General features: G+C 44.6%; 1 protein-coding gene across 11 annotated transcripts in view; it reads left to right on the forward strand.

Annotated features, from left to right (window-relative positions):
* Positions 1 to 9638, forward strand: part of LOC311140423 (uncharacterized protein) — a 61812-nt gene extending 52174 nt beyond the window's left edge. For 7 of the 11 annotated variants that reach the window (XM_084175466.1, XM_084175469.1, XM_084175470.1 and 4 more), the window contains 6 exons: positions 1102 to 1206; positions 3008 to 3058; positions 3144 to 3204; positions 5785 to 5857; positions 6429 to 6664; positions 8390 to 9638. In XM_084175466.1, the coding sequence (XP_084031592.1) occupies positions 1102 to 1206; positions 3008 to 3058; positions 3144 to 3204; positions 5785 to 5857; positions 6429 to 6664; positions 8390 to 8400 (537 nt within the window). In that variant the 3' untranslated portion in view covers positions 8401 to 9638. The remainder of the gene's footprint in view (positions 1 to 1101; positions 1207 to 3007; positions 3059 to 3143; positions 3205 to 5784; positions 5858 to 6428; positions 6665 to 8389) is intronic. The other 4 variants (XM_084175472.1, XM_084175473.1, XM_084175474.1 and 1 more) reach the window with 1 other exon arrangement.
* Positions 9639 to 13085: the final 3447 nt, after the last annotated feature.

Consider the following 13085-nt stretch of genomic DNA (forward strand, 5'->3'; position numbering starts at 1 on the left):
ACCTTATCTGTATTGAACACCCTCTCTGTCCCATATCACTACATTAGCCAAGTTTGTCATCTACCTGACCTCATTTGGTACGGCATATCTCATAACTAAACTTGTTTTGTATATTTGTTCAAATCACTTTCAACCTATGTGATTTGTCGTTAGCATTGGTCAATATTTTCCCAATGGCTGCAGACATTGACATTAATGGCACATTGAATGGCCCCTTTCACTTTTCGGAGCGCAGCACAAAAGGCCTGAGTCTTATTGACTCACCGTCGACTTCCTGTGTTTACCATGGTTCTACCGCCGTTGCTCGGGAGCAGTCGAGGTCAGTGATCCCGACTAGCAGGAACATATGTCAGTCAGTGAGCCGGAAAACACTGTGATTCACAGAAGTGTTTGTTTGCAGTGTCAACAGACTGTGTGATAGGAGATAGGAGCTGCCCCTGGGTTTGTGTGGATTTTGTCCCTGTCTAAGTGGTTGTTTTCTCTGGCTGGCAACCCTATGATACCCTCTAGTGCGCCGTCAGTGAAGTGTCATTCGTAGAGGCAGTAATTAATAATGATGTATTTAAAAAATACAGTAGCCTAGAAAGGTTATTGTGTTCAATGACAGGTTCAATACCATGACAAAATTCTCACAATGTTGAAAATGTTCACTTCTACTACTACAAAAAGATAGTATTTCCTGTAGTTTTATATAGTCACTATCTCCCTCAGATAACACATATATAACAACACTATTGGTGGTAGTAGCATGTTATTAGCCTTGTAAAATCCATACAATTAAATAGAACACTAGAATGGACATTGGCATCCCAGCAATGTGGCTAAAAGGGCGGCCGTCTTGGTCAGTAATATAATGTATCTCTATGGTAACCCTTACGGATTCCACATGAATTTCACGTGATCCCATGTGAAGTGTTCCAAAAACGCGTTTTCATGTCATCATCTTCTGTGAAGTTAATGTGATAACATGTGACAACATGAAACTACACATGTGAAAACATGTGACCACATGTGAAGTGTTCCAAAAACACACGTGAAATTATTGTTATTTTTTTTCTGTAAGGGAAGAGCATACCACATTGTAATCTGTATGCTTTCCAGAGAGAGGAGGCTGAGGCTAAGGCCAAGGAGGAGGCCGAGAAACAGCGTCTGGACAGAGAGAAACACTTCCAGAAGGAGGAGCAGGAGAGACTGGAGAGGAAGAAGGTAAGAAAAGATCCATTCATTCATTCTACTCTACGTTAATATACCCCACCAGTGTCCTCTCTACCCTGGTACCCATATCTGTGTGTTCTGTATAGCCAACTCCTATCTAATTTCAGCCATTTTCATGCCAAAGGAGTTGGCAAGACAGCACAAACAGACTGTTTGTACTCTATTGGAATTGTCATGCCAAACAGACTGGCACCCGGACTACTGTATTTCTTCTGTACTGCCTGTACATATTCCAAAGGTATAAAGTGGAATGTTTAGTATACATTTACAGTAAGCACACACAGGGCCTTATTCAATCAAAACTGTTATTATTGTGGGATCAGTCAAAAATAACATTGTTCTTGTAGCAACATCATTCTTCTTGGCAGCATGCTTGATTTAGCTTATAATTAAGTTTTGTTTTGTTTAGCTTATAATTAAGTTTATTTTTGTTTCTCTCTTTAGACATGGATTTGTTGAATATAATATCAACTCTCACATTCTTGCCGCCATAAGAATGAGGTTTTTGGCTTAGCCTGGTTACTTATTTTGATTGAATAGGGCTTACAGTCTCTGTGTGTGAGCGGGAAGACTATATACTAGGTATAAGATCTCAGGCTATATATAAACAGTAATGGTGGAGAGTGAGTCCTAACTGGGCCAGTTCAGTGTGCAGTCCAGGGTTATGTGTTCTGACCGCACCTTGTGTACCACCCACAGTGATACCATGCTGCAGCTTGCTAAGTCTGCTCTCTCTCTCACTCTTGCTCTTTCTTTCACACCCTCTCTTTTTCTTTCTGTCTGTCTCTTGGCCTCCACCTTCATCCCACTCTCTCCCATTCTCTCTTTATTTTCTCTCTATTTCTCTACCCCTCTCTCTTTCTGTCTGTTTTTCTCTCTCTCCCTCTCACCCTCGCTTTCTTTCCCTCTCTCCCCCGTCTCTCTCTCTCTCTCTCTCTCTCTCTCTCTCTCTCTCTCTCTCTCTCTCTTTTATCTCCCTCTTTTTTCCCTCTTATCTGAGGCTGCCAGCCCATGCAGCTCAGCTGGCCAAAGCAGCTCCACATTGTGTGTTGAGCCAGGCTCTAGTGGTATTACTGCACAAGAACAGCATGTCCTCTACCCAAACCCGTGCTTAGTCACACGCCTCTAAACACTGCTCCACAGCTGCTCTTACATACCTGACTGAGTGTATTCTGTGGATCACGCACACACACACAGAAACGCAAAGACGAACGCTCGTTCACACACACATGAATGCATGGAGTGCACATCCACATGAACACAAGGACGCACACCGACACACACACACTTCAGTGGAGGCTGCTTAGGGGAGGACGGCTTATAATAAGTTATGGAACGGAACACATGGAATGGAATCAAACACATGGAAACCATGTGTTTAATGTATTTGAATCCATTCCACCAATTCTGCTTCAGCCATTACCACAAGCCCGTCCTCCACAATTAAGGTGCCACCAACCTCCTGTGACACTCCTGTGACACACACACACACACGGATCACCTAACAATAGCATGTATCAGAACTCAACATCAAAGCTGCCCTGCATCTGTATGTTTTACAGATGCCAGATGCAGCATCATGGCTATCTTGGACCAGGTAGGAGTTGGGTGTTGTTTTAGCTGTTCGGTGCCAACAAGGAGTCCATTGAGATTAAGTTACTGCACAGTTACTGTATTACTCTGTGATTCAACCCATGGGGACTGAGCACATAATCTGCATCCGCCATCTTATTAACATTCTCAGTGTTTTCCCTCTCTCTGACCATTGTCGTCTTTGTGCTCTCTTCCTTAGCGTCTCGAGCAGATCATGAAGAGGACACGCAAGACAGACGGAGGGGAAAAGGTACGTTTGTTGCGAAGGCACAATGGCAATGCACTTCACTCAATTTAAAAATACATGTAACACGTGATAATCTATCTCTCTATAGAAAGACACCAAATCCCCACCTCCCTCCCAAGTCAATGGCAAAGAGGCCGAGAGCAGCAAAGGTAAGCAGAAAATGAAAAGCAGCGTAAACGGCGTCCATCTTTGTTCATTATATCGCTCTTGTGTTCAGGATATTGATGTTTGGACTCGGAGTCAAACAATTAATCTCAGTTAATCCTGAAAGGAAAATTATTAATTTAGATTAATTCATCAATGATATCCAGGGGGAACGGATTCAAACATCAGTGTGCTGTGTCCCAGGTCCTTTTCCAGCCTATGTTTCACTGCCACATTAATGGAGAAGTTCAGCTCTAGATACTGACTGGTTTAATAAACTAATTAAATCCCACTGGGCACAGACGTCATTTCAATGTCTATTCCACGTTGGTTCAACGTTGATTCAACTAGTGTGTGCCCAGTCTGATAATTTGGCTTCTTTGATTGGATGGCTGTATCAGTCTTAATGTTAACTTTGAAATCTGTTCACCCCCCCCCCCCCCCCCCCCCAAAAAAAATGCAAATCCCCAATGACTTCAATGTATGATTTAGGCCAAATTCCAAGTTACATACCCATTACTCAATGTAGGATTTAGCCGACTGTGTGTTGCTTACGTTTAGGCCTGATATAGGAGTAAAGGAAGTAGCTCACTGATCTATTCCCTTCCACTTCCTATATAATATGAATCTTGTTGATTTAGAAGGACAGGGACTGTACTTCTACTTTTTCCCCCTCTGTTTAGCTTCAGTACTTTGTCAAGTTTATCTAAGCCATTTGTAGCTACTAAAATACACGTTTCGTAAGAGCTCTCAAACAATATAAACATACATAGAAACATACACAGTCAAAAACAGTCAATGTAAATATGCAGCAAAATTATCTAATTAGAATTAAATATGTAGTGCTGCTAATAAAGTGCTGTAGTTACGAATAAAATGGATAAGAGGATAAAAGGGGTCCATGAACAGTCCCTGTCCTCCCTCCTGATATTTAACATGTTTGTCTGTATTCCATCGCCATCTGGGTTGTGTTCCCTTTTCATATGAAGAGTATTTAATAATATTCTGAAAATCACAGCCCAACGGCTTTTCAGCTTCTGGGAATCTCTTATGGCAATGCATTGCATTGCTGGGTTGGCTTAGTGACTGTAAATGGACCAGTCACGACATTTAGCCCATCAATTAAATTCTGTTTTATTCAACCTTTATCGAGGCCGCAGGGACATTCACTGTGCAGCCAGATGTACATAAGACACAATAAATACAGTGTTCACATGACAAAGACACACAAATATTACTCCTACTACATTTACATTTTAGTCATTTAGCAGACGCTCTTATCCAGAGCGACTTACAGTTAGTGAATACATTTTTCTTAATTTTTTTATACTGGCCCCCCGTGGGAAACGAACCCACAACCCTGGCGTTGCAAACGCCATGCTCTATCAACAGCTACATCCCTGCCGGCCATTCCCTCCCCTACCCTGGACGACGCTGGGCCAATTGTGCGCCGCCCATGAGTCTCCCGGTCGCGGCCGGCTACGACAGAGCCTGGATTCGAACCAGGATCTCTATTGGCACAGTTAGCACTGCGATGCAGTGCCTTAGACCACTGCGCCACTCAGGAGTACACTACTAGAACAACCCCATCCCCATTTGGCCAGAGACACGCGCACACGTACACACACACACACACACACACACACACACACAACATTTGCAGATGAGTAGGAAATGGGGATAGGGGATTTGAGTACATGTGGCCAGGATTCCGCCGTGGTGGAAACCATTATTGGAGGCACTGATGTGGTTGGGAGTCCAGGCAAGTTGGGAGGCGTTGCTCCCCTCCAATCAGGCCTTTGGACATACTCAAACAAACACACACACGTGCGCGCACACACACACATGCTCAAATACGGACGCACTGACACACATACACACACACACACACACACACACACACACACACACACACACACACACACACACACACACACACACACACACACACACACACACACACACAGAGCCACAGCCACAGTAGGTCTGAGTATAGGGAGTGCTAAACACTGAAAGCCCCAGGATGTAATCATGAATCCAACACTGGTTGGATCCATCCTGCATATTGAGTTCTGCCTGTGCTTGCTTCAGGGTGGCCCTGCGAACTCTGTGTGTGTGTCTGAGTGTGAGTGTGTGAGTGTATGAGTGTGAGTGTGTGAGTGTGAGTGTGTGAGTGTGTGAGTGTGAGTGTGTGAGTGTGAGAGTGTGAGTGTGTGAGTGTGAGTGTGTGAGTGTGAGTGTGAGTGTGTGAGTGTGAGTGTGAGTGTGTGAGTGTGAGTGTGAGTGTGTGAGTGTGAGTGTGTGAGTGTGAGTGTGTGAGTGTGTGAGTGTGAGTGTGAGTGTGTGAGTGTGTGTGTCTGAGTGTGTGTGTCTGAGTGTGTGTGTCTGAGTGTGAGTGAGTGTGTGTGTGTGTGTCTGAGTGTGTGTGTGTGTGTGTGTCTGAGTGTGTGTGTGTGTGTGTGTGTGTGTGTGTGTCTGAGTGTGTGTGTGTGTGTGTCTGAGTGTGTCTGTCTGAGTGTGTGTGTGTGTGTTTGCACATTTGTATGTGTGTGTGTTTTACAGTGGATTTGATTTGTTTTCCGCAGCCTCTGCTGACTACCAGCCAAGCCCAGAGGTCAACAAGAATACAGAGAACGCCCATAGTGATGTGAGAGACAGGTAAGGTTCAAGAACCATTTCCTCTTGTCCGAAATATCATCTGTTAGAAATAGCAAGCCATGCACTATTGTTATTAGAAAACAAGCAAACCAGAAACCAGCAGTGTTGGATGCATTCTAATCAAGACTTATGCTGATTTGTGTAGTTTCGACCCCACAAGAGAAAACAGAGAGAGCCTCAAGACATAGGCCTACAGTAGAAAAGTAGAGATATTGTTTATTTAGCTATTTAAACATGTTTTTTGTTTGTGAGAGATAGTGTAATATAAGGTTTGAGGACTTCAGTTAGCCTCTGAGGGGAGACCAGGGTTGTATTCAGTGATGTGAAACGTTTTGAATGTTGCAGATAGAATCGTGTCAGCTCTATTTATTATATTTCAATCTATCTGACAATCATTTCTGTTCTACACATTTGTAGACATTTCTATCTACGTTATATCTACAGTATAATGTTACATCCTACTGAACAGGCCCGAGGGGAAAATCTGCAACTGAACCACTTGGGACCGTAGCCCTTTTGTGTTTAACCATGTTTCACTCTCCATCTCACCATAACCATCTCCCTCCCACAGCTCCACGGTCCATGTGGTCAACGGTGTTCAGCCTGCCAGACACGAGAATGGCCTGTCTAGCAAGGGGGACACCGCACACTTTGAGGAGATCATCCAGCTAGCCAATCACGGCAACAGCACCAATGTGGGGCGGGAGAAATCAGAGAGTGACATGCCCACTGAGCCAATCCTGGCCTTTGAAAGTGAGGAGCCCTTCCTGAAAAAAGTGGGCCCCATGAAGCCTCAGCATGTCGCAGGTACATAGACAGAGAGAGAGAGAGAGAGAGGGAACTCAAAGGGCCGGTTTCCCGGACACAGATTATGCTTAGTCTTGGACTAAAATGCATTTGAATAGAGAATCTCCATTGAAAATCTCAATTTTAAACATGCTTTTCAGTCTAAGACTAGGCTTAATCTGTGTCTTTGAATCATCTGTGTCTTGGAAACCGCCCCCAAATGACAACATAACCTAATAATATTATATCAGTTGTGCCAATATTTCTAGGGATTCAAGCAAGGAATCTTATCTCAGTGTCCTTAACCCACAAAGAGGTTTTTTTTTACAGTGTTCTTAACTGTAGATTAAGCTGGGGTTCAATTACAGCAGTAGTTAATGGTCTCGCGTTCTACTCTGGTTGACTTTTCACATTAGGGCCAGGGTTCACAACATGCCATAAAGCGGCGCCATGGGTTCGTAGTGTTGGCCTTGGCAACGAAGAGCCATCCAACTGAGCCGGTCGGTTTAGTGCCGTCTCAGATGCAAGTCGTCACTTGTGCATACGTGAGTGTCCCTAGGGTAAAGGGTGACATGGGGAATCCTCCAGCCCCCAGAGGGCCTAAAGGGACACGGAGGGGCGGTGGGGTATCTTAATACTGACTGCTTTCGCTCCCGGAGCTCCGGTCGCTAGGCTCAACGCCCAGTGTCGAATTCCCTGAGTGTTGGGGAGCTAGCTAGCTGCCAGGGATGGAAACAGGACCCCGGCCCAGTTATGTACCCCCCTCACCATCACCCCCCTCCCCACGGCGTGGTCAGCATTACTGCCCTTCGCCCCTCCACCCTCCACCTAGGGCTTAGTCCCCACCTGCCTGCCTGCCTGCCAGCAGGTCATAAATTATATCCAAAGCAAACAGAAGAGGGTCACCCAGCTGCAGAGCTGCAGCCACACGAGCTCCGTCAAAATTAACCACTTTAATCAGAGTGAATTCACTCTGCCACTCACACTTCAAGTCACAGTCTCAGTCTTTCACAAGTTAACATCACATTTCTAATCTGCCCTGTTTGCATACCCTGCACTCTTTTACCATGATGACTTGGAGGGGTTTATGGCCGGGGGGCTGGGGGTTTGTGACTGGGGGGTTTAATGTATCGACACTGATTGAATGTTACGATGTAATTCCATAGATTGGGATTCGGGGACATGTTTATTTCTAAACATACCACCGGAGCTAATTCAAATGGCGATACTCATGAGCTAGTGTGGTGGACCGTTTAGCTGCCTGACAGGTGCCTCCGTCAATCTATTGCTACTGTTAGCATCAATCACACTGTGTTGATCACACTCGTAGCGCTAGCTCACTCACATTATGGGCGACTAAATGGTCGTTGATGGTCCGTCATTCATTAAAAGGAGTCAGGATTCTGCCTGGAGCATCTGCTACTTGGTTTGATTAGCCTCTTCATTTCCCTATAAAGCCTTATGGGTTCATTCCCTGCGCTCAGGACCTTTTAAAATGTAGTATTATTGCCAGGTCAAGGGTTTATAAGCCTTGTCATTAGCAGGGTCAGTGAGGGTGGGTCTTCCTTACACATTTACAAATGCTCAAATTGGCGACCATTTTGGCTCACCATTCAGATGGCGCATTCAGAACGGCTCAAAATGGACACCATTTTGGATCTCTGGTGTTTTCCCTTGTTGTTGTGTGGTGTATCACTGTGTTGAAACTGACCCTCATCTTGTCCTCTCCGTCTATTATCTCTCCAGAGGTCCTGTGAGGTGTGTGCCACTCACAAAGGCGATTCTTAGCCCCCCCCCCCCACCTTCCCAAACCCAGCCTCCGCTCGTATGGGTAGAGAGCCCCCCTCTTCCCGAAGGGGCACATCCCCTATGACCTGTGCCAAACCAATCACAAATTGCTTTCTAGGCCCCAAAAAACATAAACTTTCCCTGGGAAAAGGGCCGATGAAGAAGAAGAAGAAGAAGCAACAACTCTGCATTACGCAAAAAAAGACACAAGCAAAATACAAAACAGGATATGACGTCATCACCACCCGACAGGGTGCATCAGTGTTACCATTTGTAGATGGTAGAAGATATCACGGCATCAATTCTACCATAACAGTATCATCCATGGTAGATTTCAGCAGCCCTGAGGGGGAAAAATACACATTTGACACTAATGAGTAATTGTTGTTATTATTATGAAAAGAGAAGTGAGTTGAAAGAGAAGTGAGTTGGCTTTTTTGTTTCTAATGTTTAGTTTATTTAAGTTGAAGAGAAATGTAAGGACTGGGTACATTTTTATGTGAATAATGTAAATGAAATATTGAGCATTGGACTAAAGGAGGGAGGGGTCTGTGGAATAAATTGTGTATGAATTTATGAAAGGAAGCCCCCTTTCAAGGTTTTCCCAGTAACTAATATGTATTGAAAACATAATGATATGGTCTCTGTAAACATACTTGTAAATGTTCTGTAAATGGCGCTTCGCTGCAAATAGAATGTCTCCAAAATACTGAAGAAGACGTTTGACAACATTTTGACAATGTAAAAATTACGTTGTTGGAGCACAGCGTCAGCTGTCTCCAAGGAGTGCTGTGTCGACAGGTTTTCTGTTTGAACTGTTCCGCTCCTCAATTATGATTGATTGTACTCTGAACTGGATATAAAAATTAACAAGGCATCAGTTGAACAAAAAACACATGGGTATTCCAGATTCAGGATTGGTAAGCCTTGGGTCAAATCAGTGATCCGTTCAGTTTAATCAGTGTTGAAACAGAATGTACACAAGGGCATCCCATCCCACCATTTAAAAAATCAATATACAGTTTTGTTTTTTTCTAAACCTGAGCAAGAAGCATGATATGTTGCCACCTCCATTGAGATTCCACAGATTCTAATGTGTTTGAAAATGAAATGCTGGTGTGTGTATATGCTATAAATATATGTTGTTGTGTGTTGAAGGGACAGTGGGAGTATCAGAGTCTTATTAAAGAGAAAATTGTTGTCTGTGGTTTAGTTTTCCATGGTTTGTTTATGTCTGTCTTTGTCTATTGTCTCGCCACAATCCAGATGGATGAGATTTGGAATTATTTTTAGGTTGAATGTGCTCATTGATTCTCTCAATGTCCGTAATTTATCAGAAACAGACAGACGGAAATCGAACAAAGAGCATGATGTTTCACCAAGTATAACAGTTAGGAAATATTTCCCCCTTTTAAGCTGGCCCTCAAAGTCCAGGGCCAACTGTCACGAGAATGTCTATCTCTAATTCAACCTAAGCTTGAATCATTACCAGGGGTTGTAAGGCCCTGGTTTTAATCATAAATGATTCAAGGTCCACAACCAGCAAGAATGATCTGTATTTTTATTCATGGAGAGCTCTGGCGCCAAAAACCCATACATACTGTTTTATACCCCTTGAGGCACTTTGCTCCGCCCACCTTATTATTCTTAAATACAAATTAATCTAACACCAACTTATTTAGACACGCTGTTGACAAACTGAGCCTGAGCAACAAAATACAATGCCACACAACCACCAGAAAACCAGATCTGGAGATGGTTTTGAGAGAGATAGAGACTATCTTTTAGGGGGGTACAGTGACTTAGCTCAGCTGTCTTTTCCCAAAACCCAGTGGGTGTCCATGCCTCCCATGCCCTTACCCCATCAGCCCCCCACTGCTCCCACATTCTGGTGGTGAGAGGGGGGCTGACAATGTTGATGAACACTCGCCATTTGCTGTTTGCCATTCGTTTTTCTTGCAAAGCAGCTGGACTCTAATACCAGCACGATTTATGTCCCTCCGCTCCCCAAAGCAAATGCATGCAGTACCGATCATCACGTGTGACTCTCATTTGACTAATATGACTTATAACTGCTAATGCACTGTGGTGAGACTGAGTAATGTCTATGACTTATTGCTAGACCCTAATGGACTTGGCTAGGGATAAGTATGTTTGACTTATTACCTCAAACACAGAGGTGCCTCCCCTACACTACTGGTGTGTTGAGAAGTCACTGTAATGCCTCTGTAAAGTTTTGAGAATCTCTTCTCTATCTTTGACTCACATTTAGTTTGGTTTCTCGGGTATGGCCTGATTCTTGTCTTGAAACAACGACCTAATGGTTTTCTTTTTGACTTAACCTCCCCTGTGTAGTTGGATCAGTGAATATTGATGGAATGTTACGTGTCCCTATAGAGTATCAACTAGATGGCTCGTTTTTTTATGAGCACATGATCTAACCGTATAAATCTTATCTCACTGGGATAACATCTAGCCGACTGACGCAGTTGCTTAGATTAGAATAGTCACTATACAGTCTATTGAACAGCTGTATTCATCCGGCCCAGCAGAGGGCAGCCCTGCAACACAGAGGTGTCAAACCACAGATCACATTTCCCCACACATGTTCACTCTCTCAGACCTCGCTCTCAGTCAGTGGAGGCTGGTGGGAGGAGCTATAGGAAGACGGGCTCATTGTAATGGTTGGAATGGGATTGATGGAACGGAGTAAAACGTGGTTTTAATGCGTTTGATACCGTTCCATTTATTCCATTCCGGCCATTTCAATGAGCCCGTCCTCCTATAGCTCCTCCCGCCAGCCTCCATTGCTCTGTCAATGGTGTAGCCTACCAGCGAAACCAGAGAAAGACAGCGTGTGTCATATAGAGAGAGAGATTCACACATTCAAATCCCAATCATATCTAAAAGACAGTCATAAAACATTCAATAGAAATGTTATAGTCGTAGTCAAGCTTTAGTGTGTGCCCCTCTTGATCCACTAAGTCAAGACCCAGTTCCCATAGTGCTGCCTAAAGGGTTAGGGGCACTATTTTTAGGCGGATGTCAGCAGGCAAGTAATGAGTAATGGAAGGGGCAGTGGTCAATGCCAAGGTGCTGAATTAATTCTCAGAGAATGGAGGGTGAAAGGAGGAGGAGGTGTGTGTGTGGTGTGGTGCGGGTGTTTGTGTGTGTGAGAGAGAGTGCGTGTGTGTTCGTTAGATTTACGAGGCTCTGACGGACATGGAGCAGGATAAAGGGGCCTGTCGGTCAGAGTTGGGGCCTGTCACTCACGCTCCTGGGATAGCAGGGCTGGGTGGCATAGTAGCGGTGCAGATTTGGCAACGTCACTTTGATCTATCAGTCTATTATCTCCTCGTTGGTGGACGGAGAGCTGCCTGGCTGGCCTGCTGATAGGTGTACTGGAGGTGTTGCAATATCAACCCTATTCTTAGATCGCATTCCTGTTCACAGGGTGGAAGAGGCAATAGGAGTTAGCCTTATAGCGAACGGTAATACAGGAATTAACAGAGCTAATTCAGTCCTCTATGACTTTTTTGTCATCTTATCTGGGTATTCTAAGACAAACATGGGTTGTCTGTTATTCTACCATTACCTATCCAACTACTGTAAAAAGCCTGATGCCTTTGGCAGTCATGTCTACCTCTGCCTCACTTTCCGTTCGCGACGTGGGGCAACTTGCGTCTGCTGTTGTTCTTGTCGTAAACCCCCTGCACCCTTTGACCCGTGGAATCTTGTAAACGGTATGGAAGCGCAAACGTGTCGTCTGTGCCTGCCGGATTTAACGAGGTAGACGGGTCAGTGAGGGGTCAAGCCATGCCTGCATCTGAACCATGAAAAACCCTAGAGAGACCAACCTCTGTTTAGTGTTTAAACACACACACAGGCATGCACACACGAACACGTGCAAGCTCGCACGCACACACACACACACACACATACACACACTTCCCTCTTACAGTACATTGCACCCCCTTTATCTGCTCAGCAACAGCAACAGGGCCCCTTTACACAGCTGCTATCTGATGGCAATGCATTAATGGCCGGCCACAGAAAGGCAGGCACTCCAAATAAGCCCATTTCTTTATCCCTGGAGGTGCTGTTCCACCTACAAGCAGACCTGGGCTCTCAACTGCTCTGATGAGAGACAAGGGTTTCTAACTGCTGCCCCGAACCCCATCACACACACACACACACACAGACAGACACAAACCAGAACCTATTAGCTCCCGACAGTGCCTGTTGTTATGGAGTCGCTGTGTGAAGTGCCAGGGAGGTCTCAGGGCCCAAATCCCATGGGGGTGGCCCAGCAACAATAGCTGGCTCTAGATAGGTAACAGCTGGAGCATTGTCACAACTTTTTGAGTTAATCTTCATGCAGGCACTTTCTTGGGCACTCTTTGATGAGGAGTGTGGACCCCCTTAGGTCTGTGACCATCGGCACACACATTGCAGTAATCCTGAAGAAATGCAATGTTCCCTTTGGGTGCACGACATTGTGAATAAAAGCATATTAGTGTTAAGTTAGAACAGACTGGTGTTGTTGAGAAGGGAAGCATGAGCTTTATAGATACATCTTCCACACATCCAACTGCAGTGGAGATTCTTTGATAATTTGTCATTGTTCAAGTATGTCTTACTAGGAATCTAAAGA

Source organism: Coregonus lavaretus (assembly GCF_964263955.1).
Source record: "Coregonus lavaretus genome assembly, chromosome: 13".
NCBI classification, from domain to species: Eukaryota; Metazoa; Chordata; class Actinopteri; order Salmoniformes; family Salmonidae; genus Coregonus; species Coregonus lavaretus.